We start from the raw sequence: 27,304 nt of genomic DNA, 5'->3' as shown, positions 1-27,304 counted from the left end.
GAGTCTCAATTAAGCAGCTATTGGTTATGTCATTAGGTTGACAAGTATCCAGGCTATTCAGAGAACACTCAGAAATCCTCTTGCATAGGACAGGCCCAAGCTGTTTCTCCAACCACAATAAAATACACGTCACTATCCTTCTCGCATGTTCACACAGCTAACCACAAAGCAAAAGCTGCTCTGGAAATGTTTCGGTCAGTCCTCCTCCAAGCAACCGCTGAGGGTCAGATAAACTACCTCTTGAGGGGTTTTGCCTTGTGTGTGCTCATCTTCTTTAGAGGGTAATTTCTTCAGGGAAGGAGGAATGTCTTATCTGACTACGTACATTTATGGTGTTCCATCAACATATTATAATAATATAGGGATGATGAACTGGAACAGCTCAAGTAGAAGTCACTGGACAGGTGGCTTGGTTTTAGTAGTTAACTGTAGGTATTTCAAAACTTTGGCAGGTTTCAGTGACGCTGTTTGTACCATATGTTATTTACATGGCTTTATGGCCAAGAATGAGAGCAATAGCCTTGTAAAGAAATGAGATCTCTCTGACTCAGTCAGTGCTAGATGCACATCCAGTATCATCATAGGATCCAAATGATGAGCTATTTTTGTAATGCTTAGGGCTGCTCTGATTCCCGAACTATGTATTTTCATCCCAAAGCACTTGGGCATTCTTTGCACTTCTCCTTCCTTTCTCTCTTCCCTCACTGCAAAGGGATGGAGACAAGGCTCCATTTCAGTTAGTGAGCACTTTATTTTTAAGATGATTTAGTGCTGTCAGAAGGAGACAGTGTGGCAATTCTCGAGATGAATGTTTTCTGTCAAAGAGGAAGGCACAATATAGGGAGCAGAACAGGTATTTCATGATTTCCACCCCCATTTTCCTTCTGGGGCTCTCAGCGAGCTGCCTTGCTCTCCACAGCTGGAGAGGGCAGGGAAAGCTAGTGGGGCTGCTGGAAGGCCCCGAGCCCCCTGGCTGGGAGGAGGTGGGCAGAGGTGGCTGTCAGGTTCTGTGGAGGGGAGAGGACTGCTGAAGGGCTGCCTTGTCCCCTAACTGAAAAAAAGGAGGGGGAAGAAGTCACAAAAAGTTTCCCTTGGGCCCCTAGGTTTTGCCTTGCTGAGAAAGCTACCTTCACAGGTGCCTCTCCATTCCCCTGCTCATACCACTTGCCCATTCTGTGTCACTCAGAGAGGGGCCACTTTGGGGAAGGAAGAGTGAAGGCTGTTGAACCACAGAGGTGATTTATCTCCTCTGTGGGTCTGCAGGGAAGAGACCAACAGAGACCTGGGAGGCCAGCATTGGTAGCAGAGCTTAAGGCTCAAGCATTTCTTGTCTCCTGCTATTATCTATCCAGAACAGACAGCAGTGGCTCTGGACAGCGTATTTGTGGCTTGTGCTATATAGCTGCAGGGCACAGACGATACAGGACTGAACTCTTAATAGGAGGTGGATGCAGGCCCACCAATGCTGGGGTTATCTCTAATAATTATTTGAAGAAAAGGTAGCATTTTAGGCATCTTCTCAGGGATGTGAGGCAGATCACAGCCTCATTACCTTTCACCAGGGTTTGCCCCTGCCCTCCACACACACCTGCTCAGTGGGCTGGATAACGTGATTTCCTTTCCCCTTGAGGGTAAAGAAGTGTTGCAAATATATTCTCACAAACTGGAAATTTACATATAGGTACATGGATTTTTTCTCTCTTTAGGTTATGAAAGAAAACAAAACTAGGTATTATTCTCTAGATGAGGTGGTAACAAGCCACAACAAGCCCAAGCTGCAAACATGTTCATCACTGACAGAGGATTGCCAGAAAAAGTTGTGCAGCATACCATGCATACGCCACCATGCCACGCTCGGCTGTGGCTCATGCCACCACCACTCCCTCCAAACTTTGCCACATGGGTGCCCAAGTGGGTACCAGTGCTTTGGAAAATTGGAGACAAGCCCATGGGGGTGGAATATGTTGGGAGAAGGACAGTGCCAGGTGGAGAGGCTGCAGATAGAAGCACTAAATGGAAGAAAGTGATACCAGTCCTTGTCTTTGAATAGCGTGTGGGACAGTGTAGGGCAAGGACAGGCACCTTGCCCCCGCCACCTTAGCAATGAATGGAGTAAAACATTCACAGTATTATGCTTGCCTGTTCAAATTCTGTTGCACAACAGTGCTTTTTAAGGGTATCGAGCAAAGCCATTTTGGATGAGATGAAGTTGAAGAGTGTAGCAGTCTGATTAGGAGCTGTGTGCCTCAAGAATAGGGTATTTCTGTTTCTCCCCAGGTCTGAGAGATTCAGTTAAACATTATTCAGCCTGTAATTCTTCTTTATCTCTGGGTTAGACAGATGGTTGTTTCTGCTCATTGTAAATTGCATTTGCTTGCATAGTTTGGTGAATGCTTTGCCCTCCCCTCTTGCCACCTGATTGATTACACATACCTCAATTGATTCTGTGCAGGCATAGTGGAAAGGCTCAGTTCTTTGTAGCTTCCAGCCAGGATTCACTTTACAGATGATAACTAGTGAAGCCATTCACCCCCTGAGTAAATATGACAAATTAATTTTGAAGTTAGGCAAACAGAAGCAAGTCCTTTGCCTGCATTTAGCCACTCTAAAGAGCCTTTTACAAAGGACAGAAAGCTTATCTGGAACAGTTTGTGCAGAGTTGTTCTAAACAGGAAGGTGGGCTGGAGCCAGAGAATATGGGAGAAACAGGGCTATTTCTGAACACTTTACTGGAACTAAGAATTAACACTAGTCATCATAGGTTGCCTTGCTGGCTAATGGTAAAGTGTGCTGCCAAACTCAGCCATTGGCCCCAACTTTTGGCATGGCATTGCCATGTGTCATGTAGCTGGAGAGTAGTGAGACACCTTGCCCCAAGACACCGTGTTTTCTTTCCCTGCCCTGAGACCCAGTCCTTGTTCTGGCTTCCTGGCATCTTGTCTCACTGTTCCAAAACACAGCAAGGTGTGGGAGGGAGACAGGGAAAGCTGCAGAGTTTTTCTGAGTGCCTCTGTGGCAAATGGACAAACTCATAAGCTCCATCCACTTGCCTGAAGGTGATTCAGAAGTAGTCCCGACAATTTTCTTCTAGCAGTCAGTCTAGGGGGAAAGCAGAATCATTGCTACCTTTGGATGCTGACTGACCCTTTTTCTGCTTTGCTGTAGCTATTGATCCAATTCCTGAGGTGAGTTGAAAAGGACTGCATAATCTGACCTCTAGTATCTACATCTGCGTCTGCATACCTGGAGAGAGAGATCAATTGGTGGCAGAACATTCTGACTGACACGTATCTGAGTGCAGCTAAGAGGAAGATGCCAGCAGTTAATACAAGCCTCTGGAAGGAATGACTGATCAAGAGATGGTCCAGACATCCAGGTTAAGCTCTTCATTTGACCCTGAGCAAATTATTCAACTCCTGTCTGTATAATAGGCTAATGGCACTCTCCTGCTCTGTCGTGCTCTTGAAGCCCAATGCCTAAAGTACTTGGAAAGCCTCAGTGGAAGCATGGCAGAGTAATTTCAACATGCTCTGTAGCTGTGCACAGGGAAAAGAGCTTGCCTTCAGGCACAGTGGTGCCAAGAACCAGCAGTACAGGTTCACTCTCCCATCAACTCCCAGATGCTTGCAAGAAGATTTCTAGCCTGGAGGAGCCCAAGGTGGGAGCACAAAGATGTCCCTTTCTTTCAGCAGTCCCACTAGATACAGTGTCTAATGGTGAAGCCTGGACAATGACTACATCCTGTGCCATCCACTCCACAGACTTCAACAACTGTTGTTTCAGTTTAACTGGTGGCCTGCATTCAAAGCATAGGAAACATGGTTCCTTTCCTGGAAGACTGATGTTCTCGCTGTTCTTCTCTGCAGCGACACTCCTATTTCATGACAGCGCCAAAAAGCATGCGCATGCACAATGGTGGCGAAGAAGGTGACCTAACCCTTTACGTGCCAAGTGCCTTTAGAGAAGCCAGCACCCCACTCCTCTTTTGTAAGCCTAACCCATGCCTCAGGTATGTTTTGTTTTTTCTAGCCTTGTATACTTCCCTAGGCTGACCAGCCACAGCTCAGAGCCTCTATAGCCAAACACTATTTCTGTTCCCCATTAGTTTTCTGCACAACCTAGAGTTTGAATTGGCAGCTTGATGAGTTGTCTGAAATCATTCAGTGTGTTTGCCATTTCAGTTCTTAGCTTGCCCACTCAAATCACATAGGGACAAAAATCAGATATTTCTTTTTTCCTTATTAAAGAAGAGTCAAACAGTTTTGATGCCTTTTAACACCTGCACATAACACTCTGGAAGACTTAACTATTAGCACAATATTTGAAGAACAAAAGTAGCTCAAATTTGAACTTCTTGAAATATTAGAAAGGCCGTATTTGGTAGGCACTTGCAGAGAGGGCATGTCTTTTCTGGCATGATGATGGAGGAGGATGTTCCTGTTGGAATAAGTCTGTTAAGGCTACTGGCATTTTATTGCCACTACCTATCTGTTGGTACATCAAAGCTATGGATAGGTAGCTTTAAAAATAATCCTGAATACCTACCTTCAGCTCTAGGGATCTTGCTTGTCTTACACCAGTTTTGAAGGAAGGCTCAGATTGTTTTATAAATAGATGAAGCTCTACCAAGTCAGGGAGAATTGTAATTGCTTATATTTAGCTTTGTAAAGATTGAAGATGGCATAGTGTAAGTTAAAAGGTTGGATCGGTTTTCCACACTTGCTCTCACACTTTTTATACTTTTCCTAGTCTGCTTAAATGTAAGTTAGCTGTGGAGTTACTCATGTTTTATACCAGGGTGAGCAAGGTCTCCCTGAAATCATAGAAACCAGTGATACAGGAAAAAATAGGCATACTGCTTTTCCTACTCTGCCCCCTTCTGATTCTTCAGGCCCTGCAAGGCAGTTCAGGAGTGCCAGGCTTCACACCATTTATTTCTGCACAGACCTAATCCCAAATTGACCTTGGGAGCTGTCACTTAGTTCAGGCTGCATTTGATAGGACTCGCACAGTTACCAGTTTTGGAAAACTTCCATTCCAGCTACTTGGCCCTGTACCTGTCCCAGGTTTCTATATCAAGGAGTTTAGTTAGTTCTACTTCAAAGTCTCTAGTTATTTATATCTTTTTAATACTGAGCCATAAATAGTGCTGAGCCCCAACACCTCCCAAATTGTGCTCTTGGGCACCTGTCAAACAAATGTGTCGCACAAAGATAACAGTTCATATGCACTTAACTCCTTGATTGCTCAGGACAAATGTCTTGAATTTAGAGTGGGAAAAGATGAGTGGCAACAAACCTGCAGCAAACAGCAGATGCAAAAGAAATTATAGTGACTTGTGAGATCATGTTTGATGCCCTGATCTGATGTGGGCAGATCTTTCTTATGTAACCAAGCTTAAACCCAGCATTTACTCTCTTCCTCTTGCTCTGTTTCCGATTTGTAAAATGGGAACAGCTCAGATCACTTTACCTTACTGGTGGCAGGGGAAGCAAGGATAAATTCAATGAGGGATAGAACAGTGTGGTAGGAGAAGTTCTGGCAAAGATATCACATTTGTCCAGACTGCTTCCTTATAAAACAACTCAGTTAAAGAAAACTAGATAGCCCCTGGTACTCCTGAGGACATGGACAACCTGATCTAGCTAGACCCTAGATTCCCCAGTGCCAAGAGCTGGAATGACAGCAGCATGCTCTTTTTTCCCCCTCCAGATTAGCAAGACCTGCTGGGACAGAACAGGAGACTGCAAGTGAGAAGAGGAATGATGAAGCAGTAAGTATAATTGTTCCTTTGCTTCTTGAAGATGCTCAGAAGAAAATCTAATTTAGTGATGTCTGGAGGAGTCCCCGACTTATGCTTGGTGTTTGTAAGACTGAAACTAGGGCTGAATGCTTTTAAAAAAATACATAAATAAATAGGGAGGGACCCAAACAAAATGGAGCATGCAATGTAACAGCAGCACCTCACCCAGAGCTGCAGTGCTGAACATGGCATCACATTGAAACCAGCTGGTTTTAAACGGATTCTGGCACAGTGCGAGCTCAGTCTCACTCAAAACCTCTCCTGTGCTGTGCCAAAACTGTAGCCATGCTGGGGTGTAGGGTGCCTGCTTTCTCCCTGCCATGAGGGAGACTCCAGGGCCTTCAGTCTCACTGAAAAACAAAGGGCATACAGCACAGTACTCTAAAATGGCTGGTACTTCTCCATATAGAATTACTGCCCTCCCGTGGCTGCCAAGGACCATCTCTAATGCAGAAACAGGGAGACCAGGGACTGAGGGAAACAAGAAAGAAAACTTAACTATATATTCAATTTAAACCAAAATGCAATTTGAGTTACAAGGAAGAGGAAGGCAAACGCATGGTGTGTGATTAACTGGAAGTCCCTAGGAAGGCAAGAACAAAGCGGAGAATTTACTGGTTTGGGAGTAGCAGGGAGACCTCCAAATACTTTGTTTTGCAAGGACAGTGGGCCTTGAGCTATTATTCTTCACCAGAAGCCCATCAGCAAGTGCTATTTACTCAAAGACAGATGGTCCATCTAACTTCATCTGATTGCCCCATGGAGGAGACTTCACTGGCAACTGGTGCAAAGAAGGTATGGGAGAGCAGACCACTACTTTTTCCTGCCTGTGATAGACGTGTGCTGTGACCTTGCTGGATCTACTAATCCACATTGGCCCAGCTTCAGCAGTGTTTATAAAGCGCTTGCTGAGACACCTAATATTGCAAATGTGTCCTTTTCTCTCTGTGAGCCAGGATATGACACTTCTAGCACAGATTGACTCCTTTCTGAGGGACTTCCCTTAAGAGCCTGAAGTTCGGTTTTGTGAATGAGACCTTGAGTATCTGATGAGAGCTGCTGTGGAAGCACTGCATGGTTCTGCAAGGAGCATCCTGTTTCTTGTACTTTTTTTATGACTGTGCTGCTGCTTGCACACTCTCTGCAGCCAGAATGCCTCTCCAGTCTTTGATACACAATACACTCTTTAAACAAAACAACCCTGAAACAAAACCAAAAGCAACAATGAAGTGGCAAGAGGGAACACAGCAATAAGCACAAGCACCAACTGCGTGGTCAGAAGGTGATAATGCCAAACTGGTTGAATTGCACACACTTCTAACAAAGGCATTAAATGCTGCAAGGAGGCCGCATACTTCCCACCAATAAAAAGCTTGGATTTGCATTAGGCAGACTTACCACTCCATGTTTGTTTGTGAACTTAGCTTGACTCTTACATGTTAGAGATTGGTGTCATATTTGGAACTAGATGCAATGAGACACTTCGACTGGAGAGGAGGTGGTGGGACAGGGATCATGTAGGAAAGTGCCAACACATGGCACCTCCTGTAGGACTTCAGGCCGTCAAGTGACACCTGCATCAAGACAGGTGTCACCCCAGCCTACACAACAGCTGTGCTTTTTATAGGATGCGCATCAGTGGGAGTATTAGGATTTCTTCAGGGTGAGACTGCAGTTCAGCAGAGCATGCAGCAAGTTGAAATCAGTGAATGAACACAGTAGACAGACAAATGGTTTCCTCATTCAAGTTGCCAGGTCGCTGAGTCAATATCTCGTGTAGTAGCCAACTAGGGAGTAGAGTAAATCCTGCCCTCTCCATTTTCACATCTTAGGCTACGCTGCACAATGTTAACATCACAAACAGAACTTCACTTTATGCACAGGTGAAAATGTCCAATGAGACGAGAAATCACTCAATATCGTTTTAAAACTTGTGTGTATGTGTGTATATATACACACGCATAAACACACACAGTGAATATATATATTTGTAGTAAATACATATGAACTTTTACACAATTAAAACCACTCCAGTATATATGTGATATACTCCTATCACCCACCAGAACAATACATTTTGTTGCACTGACAGAATCTGTTGCTCAGTTAACTTTTAAATTACAATTTTTGTAAGTTATGCAGAACTACTCAGTGGAAGGCCAATCTTTGGCAAGCACAAATCTGCAGAAAACCACCAGCTGCAGTAGTGATCCTTCAACATTTGAAGGACACCCCCCACCCCCCCCACCCCCAGTTTCCTTCAACTATCAACTCTGCTTTCATAGCAATAAATTGTTTCTAACAATATGCCACAACCATGTTAAGCCAAGCAGAATTTTTTCTTCTGGTACATATAAATATTTCACATCCTCTCTACACCATGCAACACAGAAAGTAAAATCAAGTTTGCAACTGATTGTATTCTGATTTGGCCCCGTAACTGTTTTAGTTTATTTAAACAAACAAACAAACAAAACCCCTGAAACAAAACAACAAACAAACAAAAAAAGCAAACTCTCATATAAACCTTAAAAATCAGCAGAGCTCTAGTGATTTACATTTCCAAAGGAAATACCTTTTAGTAACAATTAACTGTCTGCAGCTAAGTCCAAACTTTGCAAATGTAAGAAAAGTGGACAGAAAACTAAACAACAAGCAAGAATTACTTACTTGTCCAAACTGAGACACACACAACTCGTAAAAACTCTTACATGCTTTTTAAAAGTTTGTTTGAATCACCTGTGTGATGTCCTTGTTAAATACCAAGATAGATTAGCTTGAACAGGTCTATTGGAAAAAGCCCTACCTTAAAAATGTCTAGTTCAAAGCCTTATCTAAAAAGTATCTTCAGAGATTAAATTCTGCATCTCTCGATGACGTTGCATTATTCACAAAACCTTGCATAATGTTACATTTTTGAAACACTGACATTGATCAGCTGTCAAAGAAAACAGATGCAATAGACACTCAAGTCAAAAGAAAAGAAAAAAAATCACAGAACTTTGCTATTTCTGAAAAAAAGACTCTTAAAGTAGAAATTAAATTATTTCAAAAGGTAGTGAAAACAGTAAGGTTCATATCAGTCAGACCTGTATTTTTTACTGGCAACAAGCACTGTGTTTTGTTTTGTTTTTTAAATGAACTAACTTGAGGGTGTGTAAACATTCCTAGCATTAATGATGCTTTATGCAGAGTAATGTAACAGCAGATTAAAGTTTGCACCCCCATATTTTGATACAAACTACGACAGGGTATTTCCAAAAGAGTCCCTTTGACAGTAAATAGCTATTTTAAAATTTGTAATAAAAAAATAATCTTTAAACAGTACCAAAACCTAGGTAAGCCAAGTCTCAATCACTGTAAGAAGACCTCTTCATAAAGGGAAGGTAAATCCTCCTTTGGAGTAGTTACAACAATGCACAGAAATGAGACCAGAAATACACACAAGAATTACAGGTCTGATTTACTGGAGTTGTGCAGTAATTTCCACCTTACGGTAATTTGAAGATTGTAGTATGGACCCAGAAGAAGATTTCCAAAAAGATAAAATGCTGGAAGGAGACAGGAAAAACTATTTTTTTTCCCACGCTGAGGATCTGATGCACTGGAACGGGCAGCCTTGCCTTCATCAGCTGTTAGCTCCAGCGGTGGATGTGCTCAGAACCAGAAGCCTGATGTTTAAATGTCCCACCACTGACATCCTGTCTAGATCCGCACGGCTCACTATGTCTAAGGTCAGAATAAATAAGCATTTGGGCAATTTCAACAGAAGTTGTGTGCACAGAGGCCAGCTTATGAAGTTCAGCCTCGCTTCTCTAATACTCACAACCAGGTGTAACACACTGCTCTGTTCTGTGCATTCTGACTGCTATGCTTTTCTAATTACAAGTATAACTTACTTGCACTGCATGTTTGCACAACACTTCAAAAGTTTGAAGCATTAGAAATTCTAGCGTACAGTTAAACTTAACTGCAATTCCAGGGCTAAAACACCTTAGCTTCTGGAAGCACAGATCAGACCCTTCGCCTCTCTGGTGTCCCATGCTATATACAGGTTTCTGCATTCACAACAGCCAGTGTGCACATCAAATAACATAAAAGTAGTGCTCTGGCATCAGCAATGAGCCAGGCTTTTCACTGGAGTCCAAGAGTCTTGTGAAAAATCTCAGTTCAACATGTAACTATTAGATTTTTTTTAGTACGCATCATGTCACAGAGTTAGTGTTTTCCTTACAAATATATGGCACTAAGTGTAAAACTTTATGACTTATTCCAAACAGTGTACCATACATCACAGCAAAGCTTTAAAAAGAATCATCTAACTCCCACTTCTTCTAAATATACAGCTGGTGGGAGGCCAGGGTGTCCATGAATGGTCGCACAAGGTTGTCTGTCGAGAAGTAAAAGACCAAGCCAAAGGTGATGGAGATGGGAAGAGCAGGCAATGCTTTCTTAAAAACAGCCAGTAATAAAAGCGTTAAGCATAAACCCTGCCAGAGAGAAGAGAATAAAAAACACAAGGAGATACAGTAAGAAGCCCAGAAACATACCTGTCATCAACAATCTAATATACAAATAATAAGCTATATACACTGTACAGCAATTGAAGCCTGCCTGAGCTACCCAGTGGCATGAGGTATGTTTGCCCACAGCTTCATCTTTTACACAGGTTGGACAGGTATTTTCTTCAGCAATTTGAGCACAGCTCTCTGCTGAGAAAGTGGTGTAAACAGCTAATGCTGACATACAGCTGACCCTGAGAGGTTAATTTATTTACAGATTATTTTACATTTTGTTCTACACCATTATGTATGAAGTACTGATCCAGCAGATAAAAGCACTTAAATCCTGGTGAACTGCACAGATAAGGAGTTTCACTGGAGGACTCCAATACACAGCAGCATGTACTTCTAACACCTTCCCAGTCTTCAAGGTCTTTGGGGGGGAAAAAAAAAAAAAAAAAAAAAAAAAAAAAAAGAGACAGAGAAACAAAACAAAACATCCACTGCTGTTCTTTTGACTGGAGTGCTTAGTATGATAGGTGAATTCTGGTTTTATCTGGATAGCAGGCCAAGATCTGTTTTTTGGAGCATGTGTGAAAGCTTTTGTACATTTTGGGTAGACAGTATGGCTAAGTGCATTTAGTATGGATTCCTTCTCTCATCTGAGCCCTTTTTAATTCCTCCATGATGACAAAACTTCAGAGACACTTTTTTTTTTTTTTAAACCAGTGTTTCTAGACTGCAAGTTTGATTACAATCCAACTGAGCCTGTAGCTCTGTTCTTGCACTCTCAGGGATCGCATGTGGCCTACTCCTGCTCCTTGGTTCACCTCTACATTTAAAGATGTGCTCACTGCTGGGACACTGCACAGCCATTTTTGGGAACCAGAAAGTCACACAGCAGCAAGATTATGAAACTGCAAAAGGAGACAGAACAAATTTTAACTGCACCATAAAAGAAACCGAATGAGGCATTTGGCCTCATGGGCAGACAAGAGAGAACATTTCCCCCAGTGAAGGGATCCTGTGCTGGACCCCAGGATATGGAGCTCAGTGTTCCTTATAGGTTTCTCTGACCTATGAGGTAGGAAAGCTACACTCAACACCCTTTAAGTTAGCTCATTTCTAGTTCTCATGCTTTTTGATTCATGATGCTCACAAGTGAAAGTGACTGTCTTTCACTATTCTTGGGATCTAAGTGGGGAAATGCAGGCCCAAGAAGGACACAATAATTCATTTTCTTTTACCTTCCAAAAATCCTGCCATTGCCCTTCTAGTTAGTTTCCATGAGGATGCTGATATAATCAGCAAGTTCCTATTGATTATTTTCTACTGAGGTGAAAGCTCAACAGCATGTGGTCATTAGACCTGGCAGGACCAAGTCCTTTAGCAGTTACAGTATTATCATCATCTGCTTTTACTGATAATTTCCATGGATTTTTAAGTCTCCTTCCTTCCTGTTTTTTCCAGCTCAAACATCAGAACAAGATAGGTCTTCATCCTCTTATCTAGCAGTTCTCCTTAGCATAAGGGAGTTAACCTTTTCAGCTACACTTGCTAATCAGTGTGGAGTTCACAATATTGACTCTTGTGCCTGACAGAAGCCCTAACCCTGAAGCAAACCCACTAACTGTTTAGCTGTAACTGTTTTCCCTGGGGCTGTTTCACCCCCACCATCTTCACACACGGCTCTGCTCTGAAGAGTCCATGTTATTCAGCTTCAGTAGCTGTTTAAAACCTGTCTTTATAGACAGAACACTGGGTGGTTTCTCCTGAATACCCAGCAGGTTACCTGCAGTGATTTAGCAGTGTTCAGCTGCTGGTACTTCTGGCAACACTGCTGGGCTAAACAGGGTGTAACAGAGTTTTTAAAAGCTTGCTCACTTACTATGAGAATCGCTACAAAGCAGGCCAGCGTAGTATTCCAGTCTCCACTAGCTGTGGCAGCTGCTTTCCCAACAAGCACACTGTAAAATATGAAGTCTCCAAGGCCCAGCTTCACACCCCCTGAGAGAAGTGGAAAAAGAAAACAAGTGTTAATTCTGCTCCTCCTGTTTTGCTTTATCCTGAACAAATTCTTGTCCCCTGCAGGGCGGGTGAAAGTTCCTAGTCCTGGCTACCAACCTGGACCCTTAGCATCCCACACATTACTGAACAGGCTGAGACTTCCAGTCCCCTCTCCCACACTTGTTTTTGCTCAGCCTCATTCTCTGAGGTGCTTCCCTAGGCTGCTTTATAGATGTACCAGCTGAGGAAGCATGAGGATGGAGAGCGATGGGAGGCAAGGGGAAGAAGGAACTGTTTAAACTGTCAGCATAGCCAAGAGATGTCACTGGAACAATCCCAGAACAGATTCTGCAGCAGCAAGAAACAATACACAGTCAGACTCAAAATCTTTGTTGCTCAACAAGTCACAACTCTTCAAATTAACTGTGATTAGACCAAACTAGGTAACAGAGTGTTAACCACAATGAGTAAAAGCATGAGGCTCTGACTCTGACTATACTGAAAACAAGGTATAAAGCTTCCCTTACTTTCCTCCTCCTCGAGCTCCTCTAAAGAGGTGATGGGGCGGGTTGGAACAGGACTCCTCGTCTCTGACATCTGAGAGTCTCCGTGTGAAGGGCTCCTGTGGTTCTCTCTCCCATCCTCAGCTTGGTTCCACAAAAACAGGCCAAGAAGAATGGACAAAAAAAAAAAAACCACAAAAAAAAAACCAAACAAAAACCAAACAACAGACACAAGAGGTAACTACATTTACAACTTGTTTTAATGCACGAAATCCACACTTCTGTGAAGCTTCTCTGGAATGGGTAAGCCCTTTGTTTCTTGGAGGTGTGATCATCACAACCAGTTCAAGCAGAGACATTTAGTGGCTTTGAGGAAAACAGGTGTTATTTGAAACAGTGAGAAGGGTACATGTTCACTGCTTCTTTGGCAGCTACCCAGGAGTTCAATGGCTTTAACAAGCAAGTACGTAAGCAGCACTACTCATTGCTCTGCACAGGCTAGAATGACAACTAAAACCAAGTAAAGTTAGTATGCATTCCCACATTGTTATATCTTTGGGGTGGAGGTGCTCAGGTATTCCCTAACTGGTCATATGGCAAAAATGGATGACTAAGAGGACTGCCATTTATGAGCAAAGTTCTGCCCTGAGTCACATTGACATTGGAGCTGGGTGTTCACATGTAGCAAGCAAACACATTTCATTGTTCACAGATTTAATTTCTCCTCCCTACCCCCCCCCCCAACCCCATTAAACACATCTAACAGAGCCCTTGGCAGTGCTTTTTGGAAGCAGCCAGTCTGTGATACATTACTCTATCTGACAGTTCCTATTTTTTGAAGTTCTCATACAAACTTTTCAGTCCACATCAGCCTGACAGGATGCTGCTGCTGCAGATGCAAGCAGGCTGTGATCTGGGACACACAGAGCTTCCACTGAGGCATTCTGTATGCCTCAGCATGTAGTCTGCGCCTGCTCTGTGCCCAGTTTCAAAGCAGGATTGTGTCCCTGCAGTTTGTTATTGTCAGCTGCTTTACCCTCAAACAAGCAGCATGTTCAGTTATCAACCCTTAACATACATTCATTGCTTTAATATAAAAAGGTACTGTCATCTCTGAAGTGCAGCAGGACCAGATGGGAAATCCTCCCAACACCACAAGTCAGATTTTATTCAATCACCTTAAAACTGCAGTTTAACTTGCATTTCAAGAAGATAAAAGCAAAGGCACATAAATTACCACAGGACCAGCTAGAATGTAAACTTGGAACTCATCAGCTACTGTTGGGTAACTGCCCAAACATAAGCCTTTACCCAAGGGTAAATGTAAAGACATTCATTTTCTTCAGCAGGGTAAGCCATATTGCACTTACAGCTAGGTAAAAGCATGTCTGCTCCATGGCAGTGGCCTGAATGCAACACACTGCAACACACCTAAGTTCACCAGTTTGTTGGCATTATGTTTATGAGCCTATGTTTTAATTTACCATCCCCAGCTAGTAAAAATATAAACCCCCGCTAGTCCACTTTCAACTTTGACTTCAGTACATCTGAAGATGTGTGTTGAACACCACTTCTGTTTGGGTTTTTTGTTTGTTTTTTTTTTAAATAAAAGCAGCCTCAATACTGGACCTTCCTACATCATCTGGTCATTTTCGCTGCCAGTCCTAACAGCAGGTTTGAGAACATCACCAAGTTCTACGAATAATGTAACAACACTGAAAAAAAAATAATGCATCTGTCAGGATTCAGGGGCTTACATTTACTTGCAGTCTCAAACATACACATTACTTCCATGGGACAGTGCTCTGTATAGAAGAGTGACATGCAAGCAAACCTGCATCCCACGTCTGCTGACTTGGTCCTCTTGCAGCTGTGTCTGGCTTTGCCATTCCAACTGTCCACATCATAGCAGCTAGAAGAAAGAAAGTAATCAGCTGCGTAAAATATCAGTCACTATAGTTCAGAGGAGCTAAGTATTTAGCTGTCCCTAAAAACACAAACCGTTGCCCCTGTAAATGCCTTTAAAACACTCATTCGTAGTTGGTTTTCCTAGGCACTTAGAAGGCAAAGTGAAAGGAAATTAAGGCAGTGCATCCATTCAGTTTTTAAGAAAGTCCCAGAGCACAAATAGCCAAGAGTCAGTATAGTCGTCTCTGTAGGCTAAAGAAAGCAAAAATCCAGAACTAGGGTCCTCATCTCCTTTGTTTTCTTCCTGATTTCTGGCTCTTCTCTTCAAAGACAACAATTGCCCAGGAAATTACGTTAGTACAAAAAGTAACCAGAAATTAACTTCCACACTTTACTCCTCATGTTCTACTAAAGGTAAAGCAGACAAGTGAGGGATATACAGGAGTTGTTAGAGTGCTAGTTTCCTCTCTGCCTATTTGTTTTGGTTCTTTCCTGTCAAAATATTGGCTATTTCTGTTTTGGTTCCAAGATTAACTGAAGGATGTTTGGGGGTTTATGCTCAAGATGGACCCCTAAATTAAAAAGGAATACAAACGATTCTGAAATCAGTGAAAGGGAACTCAAATCAGCTGTTTATTTAAGTGTGCATTGGTCTTCCTGTTTTTATAGAAACTAAACTAAACAAGATAAGCCAAGGCAAACACAAAGCCTGCTTTTCCAATACAAGCTCAGCCAAGGTGATGTTTTTGCATCTAGAGGGAGCCACAGAATGGGGCCTTGCAATGGAGACACTGACATTCTGCACAAAAACTTTTTGTTCAGTATTTATTTGTTGATTGCATTCTCCTTTAGAGAAACTCTTGTTTTTTAAGTAAAACATGTAAGAGACTTCATCTAGATTGTCTCAGGTCAGTATAACAGAATCTCCAGTAAAAGGGAGGTCAGCTGAAGCCAACAGAAGCTCTGCTTGGAACATATAAAAGCATTTATGTAACACTAAATGCTTGGAAAACAAAAGATCAATCAGGTTGTAGGCATCCTCAGCTTAGCACCCAACATTTGGAAATACTCATTCATCTTACAGTGAAAAAGTCACTGAGGTCCATGAAGCACTCGAGTCCAGATCCTGTGAGTGTTGAGTCACCTGCCTTCAAACTATCTTAATCTTAAGCACATATATACCTTTGTGGAGAAGGGCACCAGACACCATCATAGTTAAACAGCCCAAGAAAGCCAGTGAAGAGGTGACTGATTTTGTTTGCAGAGCAGTATTTGAACAGACCCCTTTACAAACCAAGCAGCCACACAATGAACAATAAAGCAAATATATTCTAGAGCACTGCCATCCGTACAGTGCAGGGCACGAGGGGGCTACAAGAAGAATGGAACCTCATCACACATGTAAAGTGTGTCTATAAAGTGTATGCACAAGGAATAAGTGTATTGACTGAGCATCATCGAATCACAGAACTTTGCAAACACTACTGTGCATCTAACACAGGTTTTTGTATGCAGAACAAAGGGGCATGTTCTGCACTGTATTCACAAAAGGATAAATCTACTTTTGAACATTTCAGCTTCACAAGGCAAATGTGGGCTCCCTTTGGCTAATTAGAGTTGGCACAATTGTAACTGATAAACAAGGCCTTCTACAAATGGTCTGTTCCAGAACATAAATGCACACCGATCTTAGGGCAAGGAAGTAACTAAAATAGCGCTCTTTGGTTTGACACAGAAACAGGTTGCAAGTTTAATCTGGCTAAAAACATTAACATTCTAATCTTACTCACAGGAATATATTAATGCAGGAAAAATGGGCTCATTTCTCTCCTGTGCAGTTTCTACCAGCATTCTCAGTGGCCCCTTGGGACAGAGAACAGCCATCAGATCTGCAAAGAGAAAAGGGCCAGACAATCATCTCAAACTATCACGCATACTTTACATTCTTTATCTTTAAAAAGCATTCTTCCATCAAAATTGCATCTATCAGTATTAACTGGGTGATTTCTTGAATGGCAGTTTCTGCCACTTTGTATAATTCTAGCTGTTGTAATCCCTGAAGATGTTGTTCACTTAAAACACCATTCCCAAGTCTTAATGTAGTAATAAGAGTTTTCATTGTGCTAATCCTATAAAAAGCCTCTTGAGAATACCACGTTATTTCTTTGAAAGTAGGTGACAGCATTACATTGAGGTGTTAAATTTAATTAGAGAAGGACCGGGGGGTACTTTGTTCACGTTCCACAATCCATCGCTACATACACTGACTCTATGTTTCACATGAATGAACGCCTTGGACAAGTTCCTCCTTGCCTACTCTCTCTTCTCCATCAGAGCTCCTCACCAAACTGAATGTTGCCTCCTGGCTACCTCTTGTTCTGCAGGTTCTCTTGAAACTTGTAACTCATACCAAAATCCATGATCTCTCAATAACCATAAACGAAACCTGCAAGACTGTCAGGTTGCTACTGATAAAAATCCAACCACCCATACATGCAGTCAGATGCGGTTCAGTACTTCCCTGACTTGGCGTTCCACTTTGAAAGACATGGTAGGAGTACAGTACCTACACAAACAAGTAAGCAAGAGACAAGCCAAGGAGTAAACTTAATTGCCCATCTGCCTCTTTCTAAAGCTATTAGCACCATAAAGTTGTTTTTTGAATGACATACACAGTCCTGCGATTGCCTCAGAGTAACCTCTCCATGAGCCACACCTTGAGAGTCACAACCCAGACTTACCATAGATGGAGATTGCACCTAGAATCACCCATGCTGACCACTCAGGTAGATATTTAATGAAAACCAGTGCCATTAGAGCACTGATCATAATGAGATATGCTTGCTGAAGCTGCAAGGGACCTTTCCAGTGGATGCAAATCATTCCAACAGCTCCAAAATTCCAGATGACTAAGAACAGAGTTGGGTAATCCATGGCCACATTGTACGTCTTCAATACTTCACTGGAATACAAGAAAAATTAGCTAAGCAATAAAAGCAACTGACATTCAAGGCATCGTACTAGCTGCAGTTAAACAGACAGGCCTACTACACGAGGAGGAAGCGGGATAGAAGCAGCTTCCATCACGAAAGGGGAACCTGCCTTGCAGCCAACTGCTGCTCTTAGCTCCCTGTTCCTCCTGCAGGAGATGGACATGCTGTGTGTGCAATCACCACACTGCCTTAGTCCTGAGGTCAGCAGTGATTCCAAGGGTTTGAGCAGGCAGGATTTCAAGTATTAACTGAACATAGGCTTACAGCTACGTGACAGCCTGCAGCAGAGAAGTCATGTAAGAGTCATCCCACCAGATGCATGATGCTCACAGTTAAAAATTAAAAGTTTTAACAAGCATCACCTGCAAGTTAAAAGCCTGGTTCCACCTGAGCTGGGAGCTAAGGGAATGAGCTTGAAACAATGTAGTCTGAGAAAAAGGCAAAACAAATCAGAGAACCAACTCAGCACACAAAGTTCCTTTCCACTTGCTTTTCAATACATAGTTCAGGGCCACTGTACCACAATATTCAGCCTGTTCACTTCACGCTCACAGTATCACATCCCAGTGTTTTTTGTAGAGTAGGCATGGTAAAATCAGGCATTGCCTATTAAAGACCTCATTTTCCATTTTTTTTAAATGAAAGCTATCTCATTCTAACAATTCTTAAACCTCCATTTGGAGAAGGGGAGACATTCCTTTCCTTGCTCAAGTTGGGGATTTTCTGCAAAGAGCTGAAGGAGCCCTGAACTGTCAGGTTGCCTGCACCATTCCCACTTACCCAAGATAAATGTAGGTAAAGAGGAAAAGCAGCATCAAAGAGGACAGGATCAGCCAGCCATGGATGAACTATCAAGGGCAAGAAAAGACAGTGATTGAAGGGGCTGTTATCCCTCATGCAGGTCACAGCACTGCATGTACTATTGATAGTTTCCTATTGTCAAACAGACTCCTGCACTCCTCCAGTTTCCAAAGACCCTGCCTTCCCCACTGCTGGTGAGGGAGGAGGGACAGCCAGTTCCTCCCAGTTCTCCCAAACTCTTTCATTTTATATTCTATCCCTTGATGTTTGCTTTTGTTGGTTTGGGTTTTTTTCGGGGGGGGGCGCGGCGGTAGGGTGGTGGTCAGTCTCTTTCCTATCCATTTCCATGGGTCTTCATACTGGCTCCTAGCTTAGACAGGTAAGGACATTCTCTTTGCTTGGTGGGGAGGAGGAGAGGTTTGCCTAAAGCTGTACAATAAATCCATCTCAGGGCCAAGTTTAAAAAGCACCAAAGGCCAGTGCTCAGATGCTGGCCTGGTACCACATATAACAACTGCCTGGGCAGCACAAAACATGAATGTGCCTTTCCCTCCAAGCCTTGTCCCCTTCCACCAGAGCCTCCACAGGCAGGAAGAATACCAGTTCCCACAAAGCTTGTCTGAAACTTCTTAAGAGGAGGCATTCACAGTAAATGGTACAACTTAGGCCTTAAGTACAAATGGCAAAACTTTTTGATCAGATGGAGAAGACTCAGACCTGACTAATACAAAGTAGCCGGCCTTGTTTTTAAAAGCCTACCATTAGTGACAAAACAACAGCAAAGCATATTCAGGGGCACAGCCCTACCACCACTAAGAAAGGCTTCTGTACAATATGATTCTTGCTGTGACTAAGATGTGGACTAGCCAGTGCAGTGCCTGTATTTCTCACTGACACGCAAGCCCCACTTGAACTCAAGTCACAGCATATAGGTGGAAGAGGCTCTGGCATGAACACTTTACCTTGTAACAGCGGTACTTATAGAGCAGAACTAGGAACACAGTCATTACAACGATGACGCTGATCATTATGATGGTGTTCAACACCGAGTTCAAGAGACGCTGGCCCACAGACGGGGTGTCCTCACTGAAAGGGGTATAGATCCTGCAATATGAAGCAAAAGCCATATAAAGTACATATATTCTCTTCTAACTAACTGCCTCAAAATAAAACCAGACCTCTCTGTGTGTAAGAAGGAAAGGGAGGCATGATTACCAAGGACAGCAAACATGAGATGTAGCCTCTGAAGGGGCTGGGCTCCAGTTAATTATCAACTCAAGATTAGTGGTCTCTATCAAAAGCACATTCCTACGGAGAAGCTGTAGCTGGCAGAGCTCTAAACAAAAAGACCTAGAGTATAAATTACTTTAAGTTTAGTAGCTTCTCTCCAGGCCATGAATTTTTATTGCATGCTCTGGATCCTCTCCATGACAATTACAAGGATACATCCCAGGTGCTGTCCTGAAAGGGGGAACCATTTCTTTCCACACTTGGTAGGAGAGTCTTGGACTCTTTTATCACTTCTCACCACCCTGCACCATGCCCCCTGCCCCATTTTGTTTCCTTAGGTTCAGTTCAAGGGACCACAGTCCCCATTTCTCCACCTGACGTGTCAAGCACAGTTAGAGCCCCAGGAGTGCTCTCGGGCACAGTCAGCAAGAGCTGGATGGAATTACATATCCACACCATGAGTCTTTAGGAACCAGAAATGTCATCAGGAAATGAGACACTCATCCAAATGAACATGCTGTTCCCTGATTGCTGCCAGCTAGCGAGTGAACAGACTAGGAGTTCAGCCTGGGCCTTTTACGCTGCAATATGAAGCAACTTCATTATTACGCTGCTCACAGGCTTCACTGAGGGCATCCTAATGACAGCACTAATGAACCAGTATAACGCAAATATGGAAAAAACTTACACAGATGAACGTAGCATACTTTAGTAAAATCTTTGTATATTTACACAGCCACCTTCAGCTGTGCAAAAGTTCTCCCAACCTGCCAAGGAAGCGGTCTGTGTACAGAGACACAAGTGCGTGGAACATATGTATAAAGCTAGGGATCCCATGTACTCAGAGGCTGTTCTGAAGACCCCACTTACAGCTGCCCGTTTTTCTCCGTATAGAAGCGCACTGACTTTATGGTGGCGACGACAACAATCATACAAAGGGTGACAGGCACAAAGAGCATGATTACATGCTTTGCTCCATATTTCAGAGTCAGTTCCTCCTCTTCATTTTCCAAGGTGCTTTCTCTCACTGGAACACCCGAGTCAGACATTTCCCCATCAGCAATATTGTTAGGGCTACGGCTGCTACCTGTTCGTCTCTTCTGTAAAAAAAATATTAACAAATATATGACACTTCTGTTCTTTGTGTTCAAAGCTTTATTCCATCATATTTCATGAGGCTGCTGTAGGCCACCACAGCATACCAACTTGTTGCTAATAGAAAGGTACCAAATGAACAATACAATTAGAAACTCCATTGCAAACAGGCTGCAATGGAGTTTTTAAACCAAAACCATTAATATCAAAGAGCCTCTTCAAGTGCAAATATATAGATGGGCACATGCACGTGAAGGGCAAGATGTCCAGAACTGAGATAGAAGAAATGTCATCTGAGGTGGCATAAGCTTGACCAGTTCCTCCCCCCACAGCAATGCTGTGCTTGCTTTACTCTGCTGCTTCGCTGGCAGCAGGACTAAATTCTGCTCTAACATTTGCTGCATTTGACCTAGCAGACAAAAGGTTTCTGGCAAAACAAGAAGGCTGAAAAGGATATCCTGCAAGAGTCATATGTGCATCAGGTCCTGATTAAAAGCCTGTATCTTTACCAAAAGGAAGTAAAAGGGAGGAGTATATATGGAGAAGATGGGGGAAAAGTCACAGTGGAGGAAATGAGAACAGGCACTGCTGCTGCTAGCTGAGAGTGACACCAGAGAAACAACACTGGCCAAAGCCAATCCTAGAAGCCAGTCTGCTGGGAGGGATTGAGGGGTAGCAGGACTACATCTATAATCACACTCCATTTCTTTACTCCCCGGGAAGGACGCACACCTACCCTATGTGCCTGCGCTTCCCCTGCTTCTGAGGCTTGCAGGCCATCCTGGTAGGAGGGTACTGAAGGGCTCTCTGCAGACATCAGGGATGTTCTCTCATTGCAGGGCTCCTCCTCGCTGTCCGAGTTGTTCATGAATGTGATCATCGTCGCTTTCCTAGGGAGCACTCAGGAGGAGCACAGCAAGCACTACTCAAGGCTGAGGGGGACAAGCAGAGCAGAAGAAAAGAGAAACAGTGAACACGGCAGTGCAAGCAACTGGAAGTCTGAAGAGGAGGCACAATTTCAGCAGGGAGGCTACAGCACGCTATGTAACTCCATCTCCTTCTAACAGCTGATTTAGCCTGCTGTCACCCCAGGCATGACAATCCATTCAGTTAAAAGTCACTGTGACTTTTGCAGTCAGGGAGAACAGCAAAATGCAGCATTGAAACAATCTAATACTTTTTCTTTGCCACAGCTTTCACAGTCGCCACCTCTATTTTCCCTGTCCCATTACTACACTTTGACAAAGGAGGTTTCTCAGTGCTTAGTGTTTGTTTTGCATGGGCCAAACGAAACTTCACCTCAAATGTTGGCTGCCTGCTAGAAAGCTAAGAGAGCTCAGCTCTTACACAACACGCCTGCAAGCATCAGCAGGTAGCAGAAGTTTCTCAGTAACCTGGAGCCTCAGCTTTACATAAGCCACTAACCTGAAGTTCCATGCAGTCTTCCCCATTATGGCTGTTTATTAACCAGATGAATTTTATAAGCAGTTCTTAGTTTTGCCCATGGACAAGAAGAGGTGTGTGTAGAAAGGAAAAACCTGTATCCTTAGGTGATCCACTTCTTTTTTTTCCCCCCTTATGTTGCCTTGTGATTAAAATCAAAACTACTTGGATGGGTGAAAACTTTGAGTATAAAAGTGGGAGCTAGAACTGTTTGGCCTCTTTCTACCTACTGTTGTGCAGAAAAGCAAGCAAAGCAGTGTCAGAGCACAGAAAGGAAAGGAAGAGCTCTCCTTTCTAGACACCAGAGAAAGGAGGTACACTGCCCTGGATGCTGCAGAACAGCCTTAAAGCCAGGATTTCGGGAAGCTCTAAAGGTAGGCAATAGGAAAATTCCTTTTAGCATTTAAGTCAGCTTAAAAAAGCAACTGGATAATTCATTCACCTTCTGATTCTCAGCCACCTGTCCATAAGCAAAACCAGACCTCTAATGCATTGTAAAGCTGTAATATCTACAAGAACACCTCTCCTGCAGTATTTTACTCAAGCCCATGTGTCTCAGGAAATATATCCAACTCAGAAGAGGAAGCTGAAGAACCCATGTGACTTGGACGCAGTCACTTAAGTCTGAATCATGCATTCACAGTCCAACCAGTACACTACAGTCTACCAGCCAGCTTGAGAGGTCAGAGTGGATACTTTGAAGATCTGCGAGATATTCTTGCTTCTCACTAAAGAAATTTAAATGCACTTTGGAGGAAGGAAAGAGGGAGGACTGGGAGATTCCCCTTTCTTTCACAACCTCCTCAACATATCTGGCACCTTCAAGAAATTTTAGGTCAACTCAGTCTGCCCAAGTGAAACATTTTTCAGACATCTGCTCCGCCCCTGCCTTCTCTTCAAGCTTTTTCATATTATTTTGTTCCTCTTTTAGTGGTAAAAGTGGTACGGTTGTGGGAAACAAATGCAGGGGTAGCCCTCAAGCCAGGCCTGTCAGCTTCACAGTAATACTGCGTTCTTACTGAGCTGCCCAACATCTGCATTTGTGTGCTTATTTCTCATAGAGCCCAAAATCTCCACTCCGGGTGCTTAACACACTCTTCCAACTGAGCACGTGAGGGGTCACAATTTTCAGTTGAGAGCCTAGATTCTGGTTCAGTTATAGGATTCAGGCCATTAAAGAAGTCAGGTACATAAAGTCATTCAATCGTGACGTATTTCTGGATCTGTGAACAGGCTAAGTTATGCATGCCACAGGATCTGTGACCCATGGAATTTAAGTAACTCTCAAAACCTTCTGCCCATGTCAGAGAACAGGGAAGAAATAAAGATTTACTCTCTGATAGTTTGGGACCAATATTTAGGTTTTAACAACCCAGTGAAAATATTAGAGAACTTCTCCCAGTATTTAAGAAACTGCCACACAATTTTTGCTATATGAACAGAGCAATTCTGCAGAGGATTTAGAAGGGACAGCAAATTAACCTACTTTCAACACCCTAGTTATGCCCACTGGAGAAGTTAAACCAATAGCAAAACCACAGTACTAATTACTAACCTCCATGATTACATGGAAAAAGAATCTCATGTTGTACTACAGCCATTTTTAAGCTGGACATTTTCCGCTATTCTCCCTCAACAAGGTTATAGACAAATGCAAAGATGCAACGGTACCTCTGATCAGCAAGCAGACTCAGACCTGAACACAGCTTTACTGTCCCTTGTTTACAAGGCTGTGGTTTCAGTGAGGACTGACACCAACAGAGCCCAGTGTATCTGGGATTTTACAGGAGCTCCTGTGGCAATCAGCCCTCCACAAATCCCCAGACACTGTACTCACAGGTGCCTTAAACTGACCTAAATATGCCATCCTGCCAAGGGGCTTGTCCCACCACCCTCAGTCTTTCTGGTGCCAACACCAGGTGCTCATCAGCTCTCTAGCTCTTTTGAAAAGAAAATAGGCACTTGTTTTCCTTTGCTTTCACAGGGCCAGGCTGCAGCAGGACCAGCTCCCAGGCTGGCTATGTGAGTGGCCAGTGCCCACGTGAGGAAAAGGCAGCACTGGGGCCATCGCCCTTCCAGTAGAGTCAAGCTTTACGGTGGCAAGCCCTCTGCTCACTCCCAGACAAGCAGCCCACCCACACCTCAGGTCTGCAACGCCTATGGCAGCATGGTTCTTAGCCAAGCAGGGGTCTTTGATGTATGGTTTATAGAGGCAGGAATGCTGGCCCTCCCCCTCTGCCCCACCATGGGCCCAGCAGGGAGTTTGTCTAATGCCACTATTTATTCATCAGAACTGCACTTTGAACTGGCACCAAGGCTGTCCTGGCTGCTGGAGAGACCTCTGCTTTAAGCAGTCCGTCCTTCAAGGGAGGAAGGACCAACCTGGTCACTCTCATACCCACATACTCAGGACAACACCACCCACTGGGCTGAGCAGAGCAAAAGAAGAGAAAGCCTCTGTCCTGGGGGCTTACTTGCCAAACAGAAAGGGAGCCACAGAGCACCAGGCAATCGAGAAAGCAGTATTGTAAGGCCACGCTGTTTTCTGGTATCATTTCACCAGTTAAACTAAGGGAAGGGGCCTTGCGGAGAGGATTTCTGCCTCTCAAGGCAGACACTGGATACCCCATAATGGAAAGCACAGGAAACCTTCTTTCCTACTCATGCACATAGACTGTGTTTTCCTAGGCTGAGGTGAAAAGGGGGAAGGACGGTTCAGGAAAGGAAAGCATGGAGAGCCGAGACAAGCACGCTTCGTTTCCAGCTATAGCAACAGGAGAAGCTTGGGGGGTGGGAAATGCAAGCTTTATTGATATTCATGGAAAGCTATAGAGCACAGTCTACCAAATACAGCAAACAAAGGAGAGGAACATCACGTGCCAGACCATCATCAAACTGACCCAGTAGGTTGCAAGGTATCAGGCAAGGTTTTCCTCTTTTCCTCTGTGGTTGGATTCAAATCATTAGGTCCCATTCAAAAATCATACAAGGTTAAGAGCCAAGAGACAAAAACTCTCAAAACTGTACGGCAAGAATGAAAGGGAACAAAAACTAGGTCAGTAGTAAGTACCTCTTATAAAAGAGCAGCTGAGGTGGGAATATGATGACTCCTGCTCTATAGCAGTCTCGTGAAGCCTGAAGGAGAGCGAGAGTCACCATTTCTCTCTTTCCAGATGCCCTTCGTGCAAGGGACCTCTTTCCTCAACTGCAATAAATCAGCTTTATGGATTTTGGTGAAACTAGGCCAATTCACACTAACATTAGAATCTAGCCTCAGTTTGGCTTTTAATTTCCTGCTGCAACTTCACTGTGCTGCAAACAAATCTAAATCTTTTGCTTTGCATTTCATCTGTCACAAAATATACCAGTACAATATACAGCACAGAACAGCTGCTATAGGCTGGCAGAATACTTAATAATCCACTTGAGAGTTAAAATTCCTGCCTGTACATATTGTTCTCTTTGATGGCAATTAGATGAAGAGAATTAGGTTTTCTTTGCTATATTTAGATCAAGAGAAAGCTCTGGGCTGATGCTGACAGCCTGATGTTCTCCTAAGTTTCAGCTGTAGTAATCACTGCTGTTGGTAAATACAAAGAGGAAAAAACTTTCAAGAAATCCTAAGTGGTAGGGCCAAAATTAGGAGCAAGGATTTCTGGGTTCTTGTCAATATAAAGCCAGAATGTACATGCTGCTAAAATGACAGGGGACTTCAAACACACCATCTCAGTATTCAAAAGAGAACTTGCAGATGCTGTTCACTTTCAGCCCCAGAATGCAAAAATAACAAAACACGAGATACTATGGGAAGTTGTAGAGATTTGTAGCCCTCCTTCTCCATTTTAGGGCACACCAACACAGCTGAACTAGCACTGCTTTCTTTTGTCCCACAAGAAAGGCACAACACATAGCCCCAAAGGGTTATTTTGCCGGCAGAGCTGAAATCAGACCCTCCCCAAGAGGGTCGGAAGGATTATTTTGCCAGCGTTAAGCCCAAATACACTAGCAGTCAACTTCTCATCACAGCATAAAGGCACCACAGCCCTGCAGACCTACTTACACCAGTAAAACCTCAAAGCCCAGGTCACACTTCACACACGGGAGCAGCTACTCGCGTTGGTCTAATGCTGCTGGGAGCACCGGAGCCAGCAGGTGCTGGAGGTGACACAGCGGGGACACCCAAGGACACCTGCCTTGGGGCTGGGCTCCCGGGTCCTACCTGAGCACCTGGGGCACTGGGACTGCCAGCCACGGGCACACGGGGACCCACGGGGGCCACAGGGCTGGGTCAGCTTCCCTGTCCATCCAAGCGCATGGCCAGCCCGGCCACACATACAGCGGCTGGCAGAGAGAAAGAGACAACACTTTTTTTTTAAAAAGAACCAACAAAACACGACAAAAAAACCCCTGCCAGGCAGAGATTTTGCAGGAGGCCAGAAGGAGACCTTGCACCCATGCAGGCAACTTCCCCAGCTGCCCTTAATAATGCTTAAAAATCGGGTTGCCATTGAAGGTGTGCCGGCAGCGCTGCCAAGTGAAATCCTGGATTGCAGGCAGGAATGCCTATTTATACGCATAGATACACACAAAAACATACATGAAATATGTATTTTATACATACACGTAACATGCACTTACACAAAAACATGCATATATATATATGTGCACATACACACACATATACATACGTGTGTAACTTTCACCAGAACGAGCCAGCAGTGCTGCCAGATCTCCTCCCCCCGCCCCCAGCCTCTGTGCCGGACCCCAGCGTGGAGCGGAGGGCCCTCGCACGGCTCCAGCGGCGCGGACGACCCCGAGCCCCGAGGCGAACACCGGCCCCCGGTCGCGGCCGGGCCAGGCCCGTCCCGCCAGACCCCGCGCCGGGCCCCGCCGGAGCAGCCGCCGTTGTTTACCTGCTCCCGGCGCGGCACAGGCTCGGCTCCGCTCCGCTCCCATTGGCCCCGGCGCACTCCGGCCCTAACGCTGGCCGGAGGGACGAGCGCAGCCGCCGATTCGCCG

General features: G+C 44.0%; 1 protein-coding gene across 6 annotated transcripts; it reads right to left on the bottom strand.

Annotated features, from left to right (window-relative positions):
• Positions 1-197: 197 nt before the first annotated feature.
• On the bottom strand, positions 198-27,304 carry PSEN2 (presenilin 2). 6 transcript variants are annotated; one of them, XM_049833646.1, is made up of 12 exons: positions 27,199-27,285; positions 26,346-26,626; positions 21,579-21,774; positions 20,618-20,847; positions 19,480-19,621; positions 18,497-18,564; positions 17,465-17,685; positions 16,514-16,612; positions 14,650-14,727; positions 12,840-12,959; positions 12,194-12,312; positions 5,768-10,293 (listed from the first exon to the last, which is right to left on the bottom strand). In XM_049833646.1, the coding sequence occupies exons 3-12, from the start codon at positions 21,720-21,722 to the stop codon at positions 10,138-10,140; spliced, it is 1,377 nt and encodes a 458-aa protein (XP_049689603.1). In that variant the 5' UTR covers positions 21,723-21,774; positions 26,346-26,626; positions 27,199-27,285; the 3' UTR covers positions 5,768-10,137. The 6 variants fall into 6 exon arrangements, with proteins under 6 accessions (XP_049689606.1, XP_049689603.1, XP_049689602.1 ...); XM_049833645.1 differs by having other exon boundaries at positions 26,346-26,848; positions 27,199-27,244; XM_049833649.1 differs by lacking the exons at positions 5,768-10,293; positions 26,346-26,626 and adding an exon at positions 198-2,533 and having other exon boundaries at positions 27,199-27,304.

This window comes from Accipiter gentilis, chromosome 30 (assembly GCF_929443795.1).
Source record: "Accipiter gentilis chromosome 30, bAccGen1.1, whole genome shotgun sequence".
Lineage (NCBI taxonomy): Eukaryota > Metazoa > Chordata > Aves > Accipitriformes > Accipitridae > Astur > Astur gentilis.
Note: the sequence above shows the minus strand (reverse complement) of the source record. Positions and strands in the feature narration are given on the sequence as shown.